Below are 19,690 nucleotides of genomic sequence, written 5' to 3'. Positions count from 1 at the left end.
ATGACCATTGTTATGTTTCGAGGATAAAGGGCGAGGCTTGCAAGCCGAAGAACACCATCCCAACCGTGAAGCACAGGGGTGGCAGCATCATGTTGTTGGGGTGCTTTGCTGAAGGAGGGACTGGTGCACTTCACAAAATAGATGTCATGAGGAAGGGAAATTGTGGATATATTGAAGCAACATCCCAAGACATCAGTCAGGAAGTTAAATCTTGGTCGCAAATGGGTTTTCCAAATGGACAATGACCCCAAGCATACTTCCAATGTTGTGGCAAAATGGCTTAAGGACAACAAAGTCAAGGTATTGGAGTGGCCATCACCAAACACGGACCTCAATCCTATAGAAAATTTGTGGGCAGATCTGAAAAAGAATGTGCAAGCAAGGAGGCCAACAAACCTGACTCTGTTATACCAGCTCTGTCAGAAGGAATGGGCCAAAATTCAACCAACTTGTGGAAGGCTACCCAAAACATTTGACCAAAGTTAAACAATTTAAAGACAATGCTACCAAATACTAATTGAGTATATATACTTCTGACCCACTGGGAATGTGATGAAAGAAATAAAAGACATTTCACATTCTTAAAGTTGTGATCCGAACTGACCTAAGACAGGGAATTTTTACTCTGATTTAAATGTCAGGATTTGTGAAAAACAGTGTTTTAAATGTATTTGGCTAAGGTGTATGTAAACTTCTGACTTCAACGGTATATTCCTCCAGCCAAATCACAGGTAGGCCTTTGGCTGATTTTGCTCATATTTGCATTCTATGCAGTATTCTATTATTCACTAAACAGTGTGAAAGTAAATTCAATCTGCTGTATTGAGTAGAAGTGTGAATTTCAGTGACAGTGTTTTGCATAGCACACGCGCAGAACGGGAACAAGTGTCAACAAGTATTCCCCCTATTGTGACAACACTAATACAAACTATGCATACATGTTTGCCTTTTTTTCCCTAATACATTCTAAGGCTGCATGATGCAACTAATGATTTGAAAAAAAAGTTGCATGAAAGGAAAGAGCTCTGCTATTTCACGTCATCAGTCTTTCATCCACAATTTGACAAGCCCTTGATAATATTCTCACCTGTCAAACTATTGTCAATTTAAATCTGGTCTTTACATATCTACTAGTATGTGTGGATTTATGTTATTTAGAATGGCCCACAAAAAAAACCCATGTAATCCGTGGGCTGCACTTGAATAGGGAACGGAGGAAGAGCTTCCCATGGCTATGTTAATGTTCCAGGTAGGCTACACCGGTTGTAAAGCAGATTGATTGTGCTTCATTTTAAGAATTGAGCAAATAAATATAGCAGCACGAGGAAGCTGGCATCCTCTTTTAAATAGCTGGGAGTCAAAGCTCTGTTTTCACACGCTATTGCGCAGTTACTGGGCTGATATGAATCTGTTCCGTTAGGCTCTGTGTGTAGGTTATGAGCTCTGCAACCATGTTCCAGGACTCCTAGGCCTATTGGCTATGTTTTGTAGTTATTTGGACTCTTTAGTTGTGATGGGCCTAAATGTTTTTGAGGTTTCTATGGGATCGACTATATGATGCATGCCACTAGGATTTGGAAAAAGTCGTACTGTATGTGAAGTTTCTTGTCTTAGACTGAACATGCTGGGCATCATTCACAAGTGATGATATTCTCACCCATCAGACTATTCTCAATTTAATCTTTTACATATATTAAATAATATGTGTGAAATTAGTTTTGGACTTAGAATGGGCCATTTTCATGCACCTGTGCACTTCAACCTCTCCCTGTCTGAGTCTGTAATGCCATCATGTTTCAAGCAGACCACCGTAGTCCCTGTGCCCAAGAACACTAAGGTAACCTGCCTAAATGACTACCGACCTGTATAGCGCGCACGTCTGTAGCCATGAAATGCTTTGAAACGCTGGTCATGGCTCACATCAACACCATTATCCCAGAAACCCTAGAACCACTCCAATTTGCATACCGCACCAACAGATCCACTGATGATCCAATCTCTATTTAGGCTCTGAGGACTCATGCCAAGTCTTTTCAGTCCCCTGAGGGGGAATAGGTTTTGTCGTGCCCTCTTCACGACTGTCTCGGTGTGCTTGGACCATGATAGCTTGTTGGTGATGTGGACACCAAGGAACTTGAAGCTCTCAACCTGCTCCACTACAGCCCAGTCGATGAGCATGGGGGCTTGCAGGATCCAGTTGCAGAGGGAGGTGTTTAGTCCCAGGGTCCTTAGCTTAGTGATGACCTTTGAGGGATCTATGGTGTTGAACGCTGAGCTCTAGTCAATGAACAGCAGTCTCACATATGTGTTCCTTTTGTCCAGGTGGGAAAGGGCACTGTGGAGTGCAGTAGAGATTGCATCATCTGTGGAGCTGTTGGGGCGGTATGCAAATTGGAGTGGGTCTAAGGTTTCTGGGATAATGTTTTTTATGTGAGCCTTGACCAGTTTTTCAAAGCATTTCATTTCTACAGACATGAGAGCTATGGGTCGGTAGTCATTTAGGCAGGTTGCCTTAGTCTTCTTGGGCTCAGGGACTATGGTGAAACTTCTGCTTGAAACATGTTGGTAATACCGACTCAGACAGGGAGAGGTTGAAAATGTCAGTGAAGACACTTGCCAGTTGGTCAGCGCATGCTTGGAGTACACGTCCTGGTAATCTGTCTGGCCCTGCGGCCTTGTGAATGTTGACCTGTTTAAAGGCCTTACTCACATCGGCTGCGGAGAGTGTGATCAGTCGCCCGGAACAGCTGATCTCATGCATGTTGCAGTGTTACTTGCCTCGACGCGAGCATAGAAGTAATTTCGCTCATCTGGTAGGCTTGTGTCACTGGGCAGCTCTCGGCTGTGCTTCCCTTTTTGTAGTCTCTAATCGTTTGCAAGCTCTGCCACATCGGACGACCGTCGGCGCCAGTGTAGTACGATTTGATCTTAGTCCTGTATTGATGCTTTGCCTGTTTGATGGTTAGTCGGAGGGCATAGCGGGATTTCTTATAAGCTTCCACTCCTTTAAAGCGGCAGCTCTACCCTTTAGCTCAGTGCGGATGTTGCCTGTAATCCATGGCTTCTGGTTGGAGTATGTACGTACAGTCACTATGGGGACGACGTCATCGATACATTTATTGATGAAGCCGTGACTGATGTGGTGTACTCCTCAATGCCATCGGATCCTGGAACATATTCCAGTCTGTGCTAGCAAAACAGTCCTGTAGCTTAGCATCTGCTTCATCTGACCACTTTTTAAAAATATTTTTTATTAACTGAGACATTGGTGCTTCCTGCTTTAATTTTTGCTTGTAAGCAGGAATCCGGAGGATAGAATTATGGGTCAGGTTTGCCAAATGTAGGGCGAGGGAGAGCTTTGTACGCAGCTGTGTGTGGAGTATAGGTGGTCTAGGTCTTTTTCTTTCTCTGGTTGCACAATTAACATGCTGATAGAAATGAGGTAAAACGGATTTAAGTTTCCCTGCATTAAAGTCCCCAGCCACTAGAAGTGTCGCCTCTGGATGAGCTTTTTCCTGTTTGTGTATAGCTGTATACAGCTCATTGAGTGCGGTCTTAGTGCCAGCATCGGTCTGTGGTGGTACGTAGACAGCTATGAAAAATGTAGAAACTCTCTAGGTAGATAATGTGGTCTACAGCTTCTTATGAGAGATTCTACCTCGGGTGAGCAAAACCTTAAGACTTCCTTAGATATCATGCATCAGCTGTTGTTTACAAATATACACAGACCGCCACCCCTTGTCTTACCAGAGGCCGCTGTTCTATCCTGCCGATAGTGTATATCCCGCCAGCTGTATGTCATTCATGTCGTCGTTCAGCCACGACTCGGTGAAACACAAGTTATTATAGTTTTTAATCTCCTGTTGGTAGGATATAGTTGCTTTTTAGTTTGTCCAATTTATTATCCAGTGGCTGTACGTTGGCCAATAGTACGGATGGCAAAGGCAGGTTAGCCACTCGGCGGCATATCCTCACAAGACACCCGATCTCTTTCCGCTATACCGCTTCTGTCTTTTTCTCCTGTGAATGACGGGGATGAGGGCCTGTTCGGGTGCCTGGAGTAAATCCCTCTTGCCCGACTCCATTAAAGAGAAATTCTTTGTCCAGTTCAAGGTGAGTAATCGCTGTTCTGATTTCCAGAAGCTCTTTTCGGTCATAAGAGATTGTAGCGGCAATATTATGTACAAAAAATGTGGAAAAAACGAACAAAATAGCAAGGTTGGTGAAGAGCCCATGATACGGCTGCCATCTTACAACCACCATCTACAAGCTTTTACGGCAGTTATTTTTCATGCCAGCCAGGTAGGCTACTCCGGTTGTAAAGCGTAGCAATGTGCTTAATATTAGGAAAGTTGAGAACTAAATATAGTAGGCCAAGCCTAGAGAGAGCTTATTTTTTTGTTGTTGCAAAGCCTATAGAAGAAATGTTGTGCAACACTTACTTATAGGATCACTTATTTCATTCCATGCATCAACCAGCTATGAGGAGCTGGCTTTCGCTGGGCAACTGGGGATCCTATTCCGTTCAAACTCTGAATGCCAGGGCTCTCATGAAGTGTTTAATTCGATTGTATTTGCATTGACGTCCAAGTGATTAGTGGGACAGTGGCGCGCTGAGTACCAGACCATTAGCGACTAGCTGTTAGCAAGTTTGATAGGCTACTAATGACCATCTGCGACATCAGAGTGCAGTTTTGGAGAAGCCTAGTTACTGTGATTCAACGGTCATGTGGAATTTGGTGAGGTATGACTCATGACTGCCGGTGTAGTGGTGATACTGTCACTGTAACATCCCTTGTCCTAACAGGTGCCAACTGTCCTGTCTGGTTGTTTAATTGTACTGGAGACGAGTGTCTGTGATTGACAGACACAGAGCTGAGTGTAGGCCTAGCTAAGCTGCCTCTCTAATGTCACTCAGTCAGTCTGCCCAGACAGGCATAACACTGTCTCTTTCCCGATAAGACTCTCCTGGATCCCTCATTCTCCGAATCCTCAACGCATTGGAGGAAAAGGTAAGAGGGGAGGGACTTTGGGTCATCTTCTCCGAAGCCGTTTGAGAAAGGAGGTGGTGATGAATCAAGCGAAGACTAATTCAGAAAAATGTGCCTCATCAATGAGTAGGCGATCCACTTTGATCAACCAATCAACACTGAAATGTAAAATAGTTTAGTCATTACGTAGGCCTAGCCTAGTTGTGCTACTGTTTCTACAACATGTAAAACTTCACCAGGCTAGTTTCTCATTAGTACGTATAAGCCTAGCTGGTATTGATCCTTCTGTTCTCAGATCATCAGCAAACTCCAACTCTACTCTCTCGGTGTGTGACCAATGACGTGTGGCAGGCTGGGCTGGCGGATTACGGTCGTTACCATGGTAACCCTCCATCTCATCTCTCTCTCGTGTTGTGTTACAGACTGCCAATGGAAACGTGGAGGCTAAAGTGGTGTGTTTCTATCGACGCAGGGACATCTCCTCGACACTCATCGCCCTGGCCGACAAACACGCACGTGAGTGACACGCACGGTTCACTGTTCAGTCAGAAGTCTTCACCATCTAACCACTGTTCAACATCGAATGCCAAAATTCAAATCCCCTAGTAGTGTGACTGTTCAGTCAGAAACCACTTTTAAATGGATGGAACCTTTAAACAGGCTATTCTCATTCCGATTAAACGTCTTGCAAGAGACCTGTTCACTAACCACCATTCAGCATCCAATGACACTTCATCGCCTTGTATAGATCAAATGGACAGTTTAACTCAAGTGCTCGGTGTATAAGGTTTTCAGATGTGCAATCTAAACCTAATTTAACCTAATGACTTCTGCCTGAAGAGTGAATGTGTAGTGAACGACCTATGTATCTGTCTTGGACTAATCTAGGCAAATGTCAGTGTGTATGTTTGCTCGTCTATGCAGATTTGTGTCGGCGTCGTGTGTGAATGACTGTGCATGCCAGCATTGCGTTATATTTGTGTGTGTGTGTGTGTGTATATGTATATATTTTTTTAAATAATAAATAAATAAGCTTTGAGGTGTTTGAGGCTGTGAGGGTGGTAGGTGTTGCTGCCGGTAGCTGTGAGGGTGGTAGCTGTTGCTGCCGGTAGCTGTGAGGGTGGTAGCTGTTGCTGCCGGTAGCTGTGAGGGTGGTAGCTGTTGCTGCCGGTAGCTGTGAGGGTGGTAGCTGTAGCTGCCGGTAGCTGTGAGGGTGGTAGCTGTTGCTGCCGGTAGCTGTGAGGGTGGTAGCTGTTGCTGCCGGTAGCTGTGAGGGTGGTAGCTGTTGCTGCCGGTAGCTGTGAGGGTGGTAGCTGTTGCTGCCGGTAGCTGTGAGGGTGGTAGCTGTTGCTGCCGGTAGCTGTGAGGGTGGTAGCTGTTGCTGCCGGTAGCTGTGAGGGTGGTAGCTGTTGCTGCCGGTAGCTGTGAGGGTGGTAGCTGTTGCTGCCGGTAGCTGTGAGGGTGGTAGCTGTTGCTGCCGGTAGCTGTGAGGGTGGTAGCTGTTGCTGCCGGTAGCTGTGAGGGTGGTAGCTGTTGCTGCCGGTAGCTGTGAGGGTGGTAGCTGTTGCTGCCGGTAGCTGTGAGGGTGGTAGCTGTTGCTGCCGGTAGCTGTGAGGGTGGTAGCTGTTGCTGCCGGTAGCTGTGAGGGTGGTAGCTGTTGCTGCCGGTAGCTGTGAGGGTGGTAGCTGTTGCTGCCGGTAGCTGTGAGGGTGGGAGCTGTTGCTGCCGGTAGCTGTGAGGGTGGGAGCTGTTGCTGCCGGTGGGAGCTGTTGCTGACGGGAGCTGTGAGGGTGGGTTGTTTTTTGAGGATCAGCAAGGAGGAGCTCTACATTTCATTTAAGGGGCTTTACTGGCTTGGGAAACATGTTTACATTGCCAAAGCAAGTGAAATAGATCAAATTTTAAAAAACAAGTGAAATGAACAGTAAACATTACTCACAAAAGTTACAAAAGAATAAATACATTTCAAATGTCATATGTCAGTGTTGCAATGATGTGCAAATAGTTAAAGTACAAAAGGGAAAATAAATAAACAGGTTGTATTTACAATGGTATTTTTTCATCACTGGTTGCCATTGTGACCTGTTACCACAAATCTTCCTGCTGTGATGGCACACTGGTATTTCACCCAATAGATATGGGCGTTTATCAGAATTGGAGTACTTTTCGAGTTCTTTGTGGATCTGTGTAATCTGAGGGAAGTATGTGTCTCTAATATGGTCATACATTTGGCAGGAGGTTAGGAAGTGCAGCTCAGTTCCACCTCATTTTGTGGACAGTGTGTACATAGCCTGTTTCTCTTGAGAGCCCGGTCTGCCTGTGGTAGCCTTTCTTAATAGCAAGGCTATGCTCACAAAGTCTGTACATCGGTCAAGATTTCCTTAATTTTGGGTCGGGCACAGTGTTCACGTATTAGCCACTGTGTACTCTCTGTTTAGGGCCAGTAAATTCTTTGCTGTGTGTCAAGTAATTATCTTTTTGTTTTCTTATGATTTGATTGAATCTATTTGTGATGCTGTCCTGGGGCTCTGTGGTGTCTGTTTGTGTACAGAGCCCCAGCACCAGCTTGCTTGGGGGCTCTTCTCCAGGTTAATTTCTCTGTAGTTGATGGCTTTGTTAGGAAGGTTTGGGAATTGCTTCCTTTCAGGTGGTTGTAGAATTTAATGGCGCTTTTCTGGATTTTGTTAATTAGCGGGTATCAGCCTAATTCTGCTCTGCAGGCATTTGCTGTTTTACGTTTTACGCAGAGGATTTGGTGTTTGCCCCATTTTTTTTGTGAATTATTGGTTGGTGAGTTGACCTCACAACCATAAAGGGCAATGGGTTCTATAATTGATTCATGTACTTTTAGCCAGATCCTAATTGGTATGTTGAATTTTGTTGTTTTGATGGCATAGAAGGCCCTTCTTGCCTTGTCTCTCAGATCGTTCACAGCTTTGTGGAAGTTACCTGGGGCACTGATGTTTACGCCGAGGTATGTATAGTTTTTTGTGTGCTCTAGGGCAACGGTGTCTAGATTAAATTTGTATTCGTGGTCCTGGCAACTGGGCCTTTTTTGGAACACCCATTATTTTTTGTCTTACTGAGATTTACGGTCAGGGCCCAGGTCTGACAGAATCTGTGCAGAACATCTAGGTGCTTCTGTAGGCCGTCCTTGGTTGGGGACAGAATCACCAGATCATCAGCAAACAGACAATTGACTTCAGATTCTAGTAGGGTGAGGCCGGGTGCTGCAGACTGTTCTAGTGCCCTTTGCCAATTCGTTGATATATATGTTGAATAGGGTGGGGCTTAAGCTGCATCCCTGTCTCCCCGTCCCCCCTGTCCCTGTGGAAATAAAACCATTTTTTTTGACAATTTTATAATGTTGTATGTGTTTTTTCTTCTTTTTTTCCCCACACCACGTTCCATCAATTTGTATAGCAGATCCTCGTGCCAAATTGAGTCATGCTTTTTTGAAATCAACAAAGCATGAGGATTTTGCCTTTTTGTTTGTCTATTAGTTATTATAGGACTATTTCTCTCTCTACCATTTGTATTTCATCTACCTTTGACTATTGGATGTTCTTATAGGTACTATAGTATTACCTGCCTAATCTCGGGACGAACTTTATTTAACTCTCTGCAAACTGGAAACGATTTATCCGGAGGCTGCATTCAATTGTAGCTGGGGATTTTAACAAGGCTAATCTGAAAACAAGACTCCCTAAATTTTATCAGCATATCGATTGCGCAACCAGGGGTGGAAAGACCCTGGATCATTGTTACTCTAACTTCCGCGACGCATATAAGGCCCTGCCCCGCCCCCCTTTCGGAAAAGCTGACCACGACTCCATTTTGTTGATCCCTGCCTACAGACAGAAACTAAAACAAGAGGCTCCCACGCTGAGGTCTGTCCAACGCTGGTCCGACCAAGCTGACTCCACACTCCAAGACTGCTTCCATCACGTGGACTGGGAGATGTTTCGTATTGCGGCAGACAACAACATTGACGAATACGCTGATTCGGTGTGCGAGTTCATTAGAACGTGCGTTGAAGATGTCGTTCCCATAGCAACGATTAAAACATTCCCTAACCAGAAACCGTGGATTGATGGCAGCATTCGTGTGAAACTGAAGGCGCGAACCACTGCTTTTAATCAGGGCAAGGTGTCTGGTGACATGACTGAATACAAACAGTGCAGCTATTCCCTCCGCAAGGCTATCAAACAAGCTAAGCGCCAGTACAGAGACAAAGTAGAATCTCAATTCAACGGCTCAGACACGAGGCATGTGGCAGGGTCTACAGTCAATCACGGACTACAGGAAGAAACCCAGCCCAGTCACGGACCAGGATGTCTTGCTCCCAGGCAGACTAAATAACTTTTTGCCCGCTTTGAGGACAATACAGTGCCACTGACACGGCCTGCAACGAAAACATGCGGTCTCTCCTTCACTGCAGCCGAAGTGAGTAAGACATTTAAACGTGTTAACCCTCGCAAGGCTGCAGGCCCAGACGGCATCCCCAGCCGCGCCCTCAGAGCATGCGCAGACCAGCTGGCCGGTGTGTTTACGGACATATTCAATCAATCCCTATACCAGTCTGCTGTTCCCACATGCTTCAAGAGGGCCACCATTGTTCCTGTTCCCAAGAAAGCTAAGGTAACTGAGCTAAACGACTACCGCCCCGTAGCACTCACATCCGTCATCATGAAGTGCTTTGAGAGACTAGTCAAGGACCATATCACCTCCACCCTACCTGACACCCTAGACCCACTCCAATTTGCTTACCGCTCAAATAGGTCCACAGACGATGCAATCTCAACCACACTGCACACTGCCCTAACCCATCTGGACAAGAGGAATACCTATGTGAGAATGCTGTTCATCGACTACAGCTCGGCATTTAACACCATAGTGCACTCCAAGCTCGAGATTTTGGGTCTCGACCCCGCCCTGTGCAACTGGGTACTGGACTTCCTGACGGGCCGCCCCCAGGTGGTGAGGGTAGGCAACAACATCTCCTCCCCGCTGATCCTCAACACTGGGGCCCCACAAGGGTGCGTTCTGAGCCCTCTCCTGTACTCCCTGTTCACCCACGACTGCGTGGCCATGCACGCCTCCAACTCAATCATCAAGTTTGCGGACGACACAACAGTGGTAGGCTTGATTACCAACAACGACGAGACGGCCTACAGGGAGGAGGTGAGGGCCCTCGGAGTGTGGTGTCAGGAAAATAACCTCACACTCAACGTCAACAAAACTAAGGAGATGATTGTGGACTTCAGGAAACGGCAGAGGGAACACCCCCCCCCCCCTATCCACATCGATGGAACAGTAGTGGAGAGGGTAGCAAGTTTTAAGTTCCTCGGCATACACATCACAGACAAACTGAATTGGTCCACTCACACAGACAGCATCGTGAGGAAGGCGCAGCAGCGCCTCTTCAACCTCAGGAGGCTGAAGAAATTCGGCTTGTCACCAAAAGCACTCACAAACTTCTACAGATGCACAATCGAGAGCATCCTGGCGGGCTGTATCACCGCCTGGTATGGCAACTGCACCGCCCTCAACCGTAAGGCTCTCCAGAGGGTAGTGAGGTCTGCACAACGCATCACCGGGGGCAAACTACCTGCCCTCCAGGACACCTACACCACCCGATGCTACAGGAAGGCCATAAAGATCATCAAGGACATCAACCACCCGAGCCACTGCCTGTTCACCCCGCTGTCATCCAGAAGGCGAGGTCAGTACAGGTGCATCAAAGCTGGGACCGAGAGACTGAAAAACAGCTTCTATCTCAAGGCCATCAAACTGTTAAACAGCCACCACTAACATTGAGTGGCTACTGCCAACACACTGTCAATGACACTGACTCTACTCCAGCCACTTTAATAATGGGAATTGATGGGAAATGATGTAAATATATCACTAGCCACTTTAAACAATGCTACCTTATATAATGTTACTTACCCTACATTATTCATCTCATATGCATACGTAGATACTGTACTCTATATCATCGACTGCATCCTTATGTAATACATGTATCACTAGCCACTAACTATGCCACTTGGTTTACATACTCATCTCATATGTATATACTGTACTCGATATCATCTACTGTATCTTGCCTATGCTGCTCTGTACCACCACTCATTCATATATCCTTATGTACATATTCTTTATCCCCTTACACTGTGTATAAGACAGTAGTTTTTTGGAATTGTTAGTTAGATTACTTGTTCGTTATTACTGCATTGTCGGAACTAGAAGCACAAGCATTTCGCTACACTCGCATTAACATCTGCTAACCATGTGTATGTGACAAATAAAATTTGATTTGATAGTCTTGAAGTCATCAACAGCGCAATGCTTGAAGCATTGCGAAGAGCTGCTGGCAAATGCAGTAAAGTGCTGTTTGAATGAATGCTTACGAGCCTGCTGCTGCCTACCATCGCTCAGTCAGACTGCTTTATCAAATATCAAATCATAGACTTAATTATAATAACACACAGAAATACAAGCCGTAGGTCATTAATATGGTCGAATCCGGAAACTATCATCTCGAAAACAAGACATTTATTCTTTCAGTGAAATACGGAACCGTTACGTATTTTATCTAACGGGTGGCATCCCTAAGTCTAAATATTCCTGTTACATTGCACAACCTTCAATGTTATGTCATAATTACGTAAAATTCTGGCAAATTAGTTCGCAACGAGCCAGGCGGCCCAAACGGTTGCATATTCCCTGACTCTGCGTGCAATGAACGCAAGAGTGACACAATTACCCAGAGTTTAATATTGCCTGCTAACATGCATTTCTTTTAACTAAATACGCAGGTTTGAAAAAATATACTTTTGTGTATTGATTTTAAAAAAGGCATTGATGTTTATGGTTAGGTACATTCGTGCAATGATTGTGCTTTTTTTCACGCAAATGCGCTTTTGTTAAATCATCCCCCATTTGGCGAAGTTGGCTGTCTTTGTTAGGAAGAAATGGTCTTCACACAGTTTGCAATGAGCCAGGCGGCCCAAACTGCTGCATATACCCTGACTCTGTTGCACAGAACGCAAGAGAAGTGACAGTTTCCCTAGTTAAAATAAATTCATGTTAGCAGGTAATAGTAACTAAATATTAAGGTTTAAAAATATATAATTGTGTATTGATTTTAAGAAAGGCGTTGATGTTTATGGTTAGGTACACGTCGGTGCAAACGGAGCAACGGAGGTACACGTCGGAGCAAAAAAGATTTGAAGTGATATATCCATACATCTCTGTTTTAGATGACTCTGTTTTCCAATTTTCCCAGAAGTGGTTAGATTTGATGGATTCTTCAATTACATTGAGCAGATTCCTGATGTGCTGTTCCTTCTTCCGTAGTGTATTTCTGTCTTCAGTGATTCACCATAGTGAAGGCGTAGACTCAGGTTTTCTGGGTCTCTGTTTTTGGTTGGATAGGTTCTCAATTTCTTAAGTTTTTGCATTCTTCATCAAACCTTCTGTCATTGTTAATTTCTTAGGTTCTCTGCTTTACATTTTAAAAAATTTGATAGGGAAGCTGAGGTCAAATATGCTGTTCAGATTTTCTACTGCTAAGTTTACACCTTCACAGTGAAACCATTTTTCCAGGAAATTGTCTAGAAGGGATTGAATTTGTTGTTGCCTAATTGTTTTTTGGTAGTTCTCCACACTATTTTCCTTCCATCTATAGCATTTATTTATTATTCAATTCCTTTGGCTTTGATGCCACATGATTTTGCTGTGATGTCAGTGGACTGACTGAATGCTCTAAGAGACTCTGGGTTGAGGTCAGTGATAAAGTAGTCTACAGTACTACTGCCAAGAGATGAGCTATAGGTGTACCTACCGTAGGAGTCCCCTCAGCCTACCATTGACTATGTGCTTACCCAGCGTGTGACAGTGCTACAGGAGGTGTGACCCATTTTTGTTGGTTACAGTATATTGTGTCTAGTGAGACATGTGGCGGAGGGAATGCTGTCACCTCCAGTTAGGTGTTTGTCCCCCTGGGTGTCTGGTTCTTGTCCAGTTCTGGCATTTTGTTCGCCACAGACTAGTACATGTCCCTGAGCCTAGAAATTGTTGAGATCCCCCTCTAGGATGGAGACGCTGTCATCGTTTAAAGTATGGGGATTCTGTTGGGGGATATAGCTAGCACACAAGGACATTTTTCTCTGAGATCATTTCTAGTCAGATGTAAAATGTTCCTGTTTTGACTGATTTTAATAGTGGATTAGGTCTGCTCTATACCAAATTAGCATACACCCTGAGTCTCTTTCCTGTTTCACACCTGGTAGTTTGGTGGATGGGACTACCAGCTCTTTGTAACCTAGAGGGCAACCAGTGCATCCAGCTCTTTTATATAGTGTTTCTTGTAGGATGACTGTCTGTATTTCCAATTTCTTTGAAGTCTAGTTTGCTGCTCTTTAGGCCAAATGCATATGACCTCAGACCTTGTATATTCCAGGATGAGATAGTAGAAGCTTTGTGTTCCATAGCGTCTAGTGTGGTTTAGGCCCAGACCATCACAGTAGGTGTGAGCAGAGCATGTTGAGTATCTGATACATACCGCTTAGGTCGCAGGATGGGCTTGGGTGGGGGTAATGGTGAGGGTTGGGCTTGGGCTTGGGTAGGGGTAATAGTGAGGGTTGGGCCTGTTGCTCTGCTCATGGCCTGTTATGTTGAGGTCCTTGCCGCAGGGGCGGGGGGCGTAGGTTCGACAGAAGGGTCATAGGTCTGATATGGGATGGCCTACATAGGGTGTGGTGAGGGTTTGCTTGGGGTCGTCTTAGCTGGTTGGGGTGTGGCTGGTGATGCTGTGGTCTGGGTATAGGTCCTCTTGGCGTGGGTTCTCTCTGCATGTCCTTCGGGAGGGGGTTTTGCCGGTCTGGGAGGGTGTCTCGCTGGTCTGGGCGTTGGTGTCCGTTGCTCCGTTGCTCCTGCCTGAGGTGCTGGGGCTGCAGCTGAGGGTGATGTCCTTCAGGGTCCTGGCAAAAGTTTGGATTGCTGCCTTGTAGAGGTGGACCTGGTTGTATGTAAAGGCTGTTCAAGTCCAGGGTGGAGTGGTGGGCCAGGTAGACATTAGGTTTTGAGGCATAGTCTCGTGAAATTCTTGCATTCACCCTTTGTATGGTGTCAGTGTGAAAGTATTTTCGTGGTAGCAGGGTGGAGATTACCACTTGTGCGCTGGGGAAAGTGGAAGAAGCTTTTCAATCACTCCCTTGAGTGCTGTTGTCACCCTTTCCTGCTGGCCTCTCGGGTCATTTGTGCCTGTGTGAATTATGTGGCTGTGGAACCCTAGTCTGTCATCTGACAATAGCTCCAGGCCATGCCTTGTGTTTGGGGACCAGGGTTTAGCCACTTTGTGTTTGGGAAAAAGTTTATCCTATTGAATGCATTTGCCATTTTAAGTCAACGTGTAGCACAGTCTCTGTCATGTGTGTCCTCAGTGGATGTGGGGGGTTGTCAGGAGGGCTATCGGGGGAGCTGACAGGGGGCTGTTAGGAGGGGGTGGTGTCTGTTGGGTTGGCGGGTCCTTTGTTGTCTGTCCCACTGTGGTGTTGAGGTTGTGGTCCAGGTCTGAGGTGGGCTGTTCTGCTGTCTTGTCTGGGGGATTGTCCTGCTCTCTGTCACACCTCAGCTTTCTGACCTCGTCCTTCAGTGCCATCTGTACCCCTTTAAGTTCTCTTACCTCAGTCCGTAGAGCAGCCAGCTCTCTGACAGCTGTCCATCTCCACCTTCTGCCCTCCAGGTCTTGTTGGGTGGGGGGGGGGTGCTGCTAGTCTGTTTTGTGGGCTTGGATTGTGTGGACTAGCGCTCTGAGCTCCACCGTGTCGCGCTCTGAGCTCCACCGTGTCGCGCTCTGAGTGATGGAGTAGTGCAGTTGTGGGACCTGGATGTGTTCAGTGCTGGAGGGGGGTGGGTGGTGTGTGACTATCCTTTTAGTTTGAAGAGGTGTGATCAGACTTAGGGTAGCTTTACATAACAAAATTACCTAGAGATTATTGTCCTTTCATTTTTGGCTAGTAGCTTCGGACTGAATATTACTCACTCAGTTTTGTGTTGGAGGGTATTTCCAGGTTCCACTGTGTTTCTTCTGCAGGTTTTGGTTTGTTAGAAGTGTTTTTCCTTGATAGTCCTTGTTAGTAATAGTCCATTCAGGTCATTTTGTCCAAAATGAAGTTTACATTTTTTTGGGATTGGAGGTTTTAATGTTTAGTATCCTGTGTAAGTCCTTGTGAAAAAATGCAAGTTTATCTACATTTATCCAACACTAATATTTTTTTGCAGAAGAACCCAGGAGCCCATGAGCTCTCTCCTCTCTTCTCTTTCTCTGTGTGTTCCTGCGGGAGAACCACTGTTCATTTTTGAGAGCCGTGTGTGTCCCGGACAGTCCCAACTTGTGCTGGTTTGTGTGTGGTGTATGGGCCTCGTGGTTCTGTGCCGCCAGCACCATCAGTCAGTCCCTCCAGAATTCCTAATTGTCCCAAATGGCACCCTATTCCCTATATAGTGCACTACTTGCAACCTGGACTCAGTGCACTATGTAGGGAACAGGGTGCCGTTTGGGACGCTACCCCAGACAGCCATTTGCAATATGTGAAGTATGCATGTAAGGAATGGCTCTTCACCCCATGGGTGTGGTGGTGGTCTGCTGCTGTATCCTGTCTGAGTTCTGGAGCCGTCAGCCCAAGGACAAAGAGGGAAAAGGGGGAAATCTGAGGGCCTGTTGGCTTTCCCAAACAGTGTGTGTGTTTGGAAATGGGAGAGGCAACTTTACACTCTGAGAGTGGCCCTGTGTAACATTGTCCTTGTGTTGTACCGGATGGCTTTCTTTCTCCATTCTGGATTATTGCCTGTACGGTGTGTGTGTGTGCTGTGAGTCACAGATCAAATATTTCCCTTGCCGGGATTCGGTTGGAGCCTTCCCTTAGAGGGCCTGTGACTGCACCCTTACTCCAGGTCTTAGCCCCGCCCCTGTCGGCAGAGCTGCCTCCTGAGTGGTCGGTTCCACTGACATGGCCTTTTGCTCCTCTGGCCCCTCCCTCAGGCCCATATGACTTAGCCTCTCTTTAATTTCCGTTTCTATTCTGAGAGCTCTAGAACTCTAGGCCGTTGGTTTCAGTAAACAATAGACATCAATGGTGACGATGAATCCATTCACAAACGCACAAAAAAACGAGTGGGAAAGTACACAAGAACCGTTTCTCAATGTAGGCTAGACTTCATAACTTTTAGAAGAATGCATCTTTGAAATAAAGTAAAAGTTCTTCAGAGCTCAGGATCTGAGGTGTCGCTCCTCTCTTCTTTCCCTCCTCTACTCGTAAAGGCCTCTCATTCATCAATAATTGAGAATTGGTACGGGTAGGTGAGATGGAGAGGCAATTTGTGGAGAGTATGGATTTGGTGCTGTGCCAGAAAATTGGCTGTGTCTTTTTATGGATAGAGCGGGTCATGGCTCAGGAAGTCAGTCAGGGGCTGGTGATAATGGTGCCACTGCACCTGTCTACCACCTGGCTACATACCCCCAGGCCAAAGCAGGCCTGATGGTTGACCCTCTTCAACTCGGGCTGGGAATTGCCTGGGACGATATTAACACAATACTGCCTATACAATATGTATTGTGATTCTATATGTACTGCGATTGTATTATTGACCAGGTACAGCTGACTAGTCAAATATAATGTAATCCAAAACTAATATTGGGAGTCCCATAGGGCGGAGCACAATTGGCCCCGCTTTGGCCGGGGTAGGCCAGGCTGTCATTGTAAACAATAATTCTTAACTTGCTTGCCTAGTTAAATAAAGGTTACACACACACACACCACTCTGACCATTTACGTACGTCCCCATTACCAGTAAAGCGTTCATTCATTTTTTTTACGTGGCTATTACACATTGATTACACTCACTCGTATTTCATGTCACAGTGCTTCATTGATACATATCCAGTGATGCTGGTAAAGTTGTCTCGCTCATCTACAGGGCTGGTCATTTAAAAAAAAAAAAAGCTAGATGGATGGATGGATGCAAACAATGTTCTTCCACAAGAACATAGCGAAACGACATCTGTTTCAGTAGCTATAGTTGCTAGCTAACTATATAGCTAGGTGTCATCTAAAAATAACCCTAATTTTACAAGTCTGCTCTTGTTTGATTAATGGTGGGTCGGACCCATTTGTGAAGCTAGCCACAATAAGGATAAGCCCAATATTGGACTTTGCGGTTAGCCTTCAAAATAAAAGTATGTCATAGACAGTGATGTAAATGAATACAAAGTAGATTTATGCCATAATTGAATAGATCATGCTAAATGAGGGTGGAATGTTATATAAAATCAATAAAAGACACTCATTTGTTAATTTCACATCTGTTAATCACACTGAATGTATTATTCTTTAGAATTGCATTGGGGGCATACTTATTTCAATGTACAGTCTTAACTATGGATTGTGGATCAATGACATGGGTTATCAGTCTACTCAGTGACACCCAGAGAACATTAGCGTCGTAGCTCTTATTGCGGGACTCTGAAACCACTTCCGGCGCCGACAGAGATGGCCGCCTCGCTTCGCGTTCCTAGGAAACTATGCAGTTTTATTTTTTTTATGTGTTATTTCTTACATTGGTACCCCAGGTCATCTTAGGTTTCATTACATACAGTCGAGAAGAACTACTGAATATAAGAGCAGCGTCAACTCACCATCAGTACGACCAAGAATATGCCTTTCGCGAAGCGGATCCTGTGTTTTGCCTTTCACCCAGGACAACGGAATGGATCCCAGCCGGCGACCCAAAAAAACGACTTCGTAAAAGGGGGAAACGAAGCGGTCTTCTGGTCAGACACCGGAGACGGGCACATCGTGCACCACTCCCTAGCATTCTTCTCGCCAATGTCCAGTCTCTTGACAACAAGGTTGATGAAATCCGAGCAAGGGTAGCATTCCAGAGGGACATCAGAGACTGTAACGTTCTTTGCTTCACGGAAACATGGCTCACAGAAGAGACTCTATCGGACTCGGTGCAGCCAGCTGGTTTCTCCACGCATCGCGCCGACAGAAACAAACATCTTTCTGGTAAGAAGAGGGGCGGGGGCGGGGGCGTATGCTTCATGGTTAACGAGACGTGGTGTGGCCACAACAACATACAGGAAGTCCTTCTGTTCACCTGATTTAGAATTCCTCACAATCAAATGTCGACCGCATTATCTACCAAGGGAATTCCCTTCGATTATAATCACAGCCGTATATATCCCCCCCCCCAAGCAGACACATCGATGGCTCTGAACGAACTTTATTTGACTCTTTGCAAACTGGAAACCATATATCCTGATGCTGCATTCATTGTAGCTGGGGATTTTAACAAGGCTAATCTGAAAACAAGACTCCCTAAATTGTATCAGCATATCGATTACGCAACCAGGGCTGGAAAAACCTTGGATCATTGCTATTCTAACTTCCGCGACGCATATAAGGCCCTGCCCCGCTCTCCTTTCGGAAAAGCTGACCACGACTCCATTTTGTTGATCCCTGCCTACAGACAGAAACTAAAACAAGGAGCTCCCGTGCTGAGGTCTGTTCAACGCTGGTCCTACCAATCTGATTCCACACTCAAGACTGCTTCCATCACGTGGACTGGGATATGTTTCGTATTGCATCAAACAACAACATTGATGAATACGCTGATTCGGTGAGTGAGTTCATTAGAACGTGCGTTGAAGATGTCGTTCCCATAGCAACGATTAAAACATTCCCAAACCAGAAACCGTGGATTGATGGCAGCATTCGTGTGAAACTGAAAGCGCGAACCACTGCTTTTAATCAGGGCAAGGTGACCGGAAACATGACCGAATACAAACAGTGTAGCTATTCCCCTCCGCAAGGCAATCAAACAAGCTAAGCGTCAGTGTAGAGACAAAGTAGAATCCCAATTCAACGGCTCAGACACGAGGTATGTGGCAGGGTCTACAGTTAATCACGGATTACAAAAAGAAAACCAGCCCCGTCACGGACCAGGATGTCTTGCTCCCAGGCAGACTAACTTTTTTTCCCGCTTTGAGGACAATGCAGTGCCACTGACACGGCCCGCAACCAAAACATGCGGACTCTCCTTCACTGCAGCCGACGTGAGGACAACATTTAAACGTGTCAACCCTCGCAAGGCTGCAGGCCCAGACGGCATCCCCAGCCGCGCCCTCAGAGCATGCGCAGACCAGCTGGCTGGTGTGTTTACGGATATATTCAATCAATCCCTATCCCAGTCTGTTGTTCCCACATGCTTCAAGAGGGCCACCATTGTTCCTGTTCCCAAGAAAGCTAAGGTAAATGAGCTAAATGACTACCTTGTAGCACTCACTTCCGTCATCATGAAGTGCTTTGAGAGACTAGTCAAGGACCATATCACCTCCACCCTACCTGACACCCTAGACCCACTCCAATTTGCTTACCGCCCAAATAGGTCCACAGACGATGCAATCTCAACCACACTGCACACTGCCCTAACCCATCTGGACAAGAGGAATACCTATGTGAGAATGCTGTTCATCGACTACAGCTCGGCATTTAACACCATAGTGCCCTCCAAGCTCGAGATTTTGGGTCTCGACCCCGCCCTGTGCAACTGGGTACTGGACTTCCTGACGGGCCGCCCCCAGGTGGTGAGGGTAGGCAACATCTCCACCCCGCTGATCCTCAACA

The 19,690-nt window shown here is 45.9% G+C and overlaps 1 protein-coding gene across 3 annotated transcripts in view; it reads left to right on the top strand.

Moving 5' to 3' along the window:
* The window catches only part of mta1 (metastasis associated 1), a 51,633-nt gene that overhangs the window by 12,745 nt on the left and 19,198 nt on the right, over positions 1 to 19,690 (top strand). For all 3 annotated transcript variants that reach the window (XR_006084537.1, XR_006084538.1, XM_042329862.1), the window contains one exon: positions 5,414 to 5,507. Coding sequence is in view for 1 of the 3 variants with exons in the window: in XM_042329862.1 (XP_042185796.1) it covers positions 5,414 to 5,507 (94 nt within the window). In the remaining 2 variants the exon portion in view is untranslated. The remainder of the gene's footprint in view (positions 1 to 5,413; positions 5,508 to 19,690) is intronic.

This window comes from Oncorhynchus tshawytscha, linkage group LG11, assembly GCF_018296145.1.
Source record: "Oncorhynchus tshawytscha isolate Ot180627B linkage group LG11, Otsh_v2.0, whole genome shotgun sequence".
Taxonomy (NCBI): Eukaryota; Metazoa; Chordata; class Actinopteri; order Salmoniformes; family Salmonidae; genus Oncorhynchus; species Oncorhynchus tshawytscha.
The sequence above is the reverse complement of the archived record's forward strand: the minus strand, read 5'-3'. Positions and strand labels throughout refer to the sequence as shown.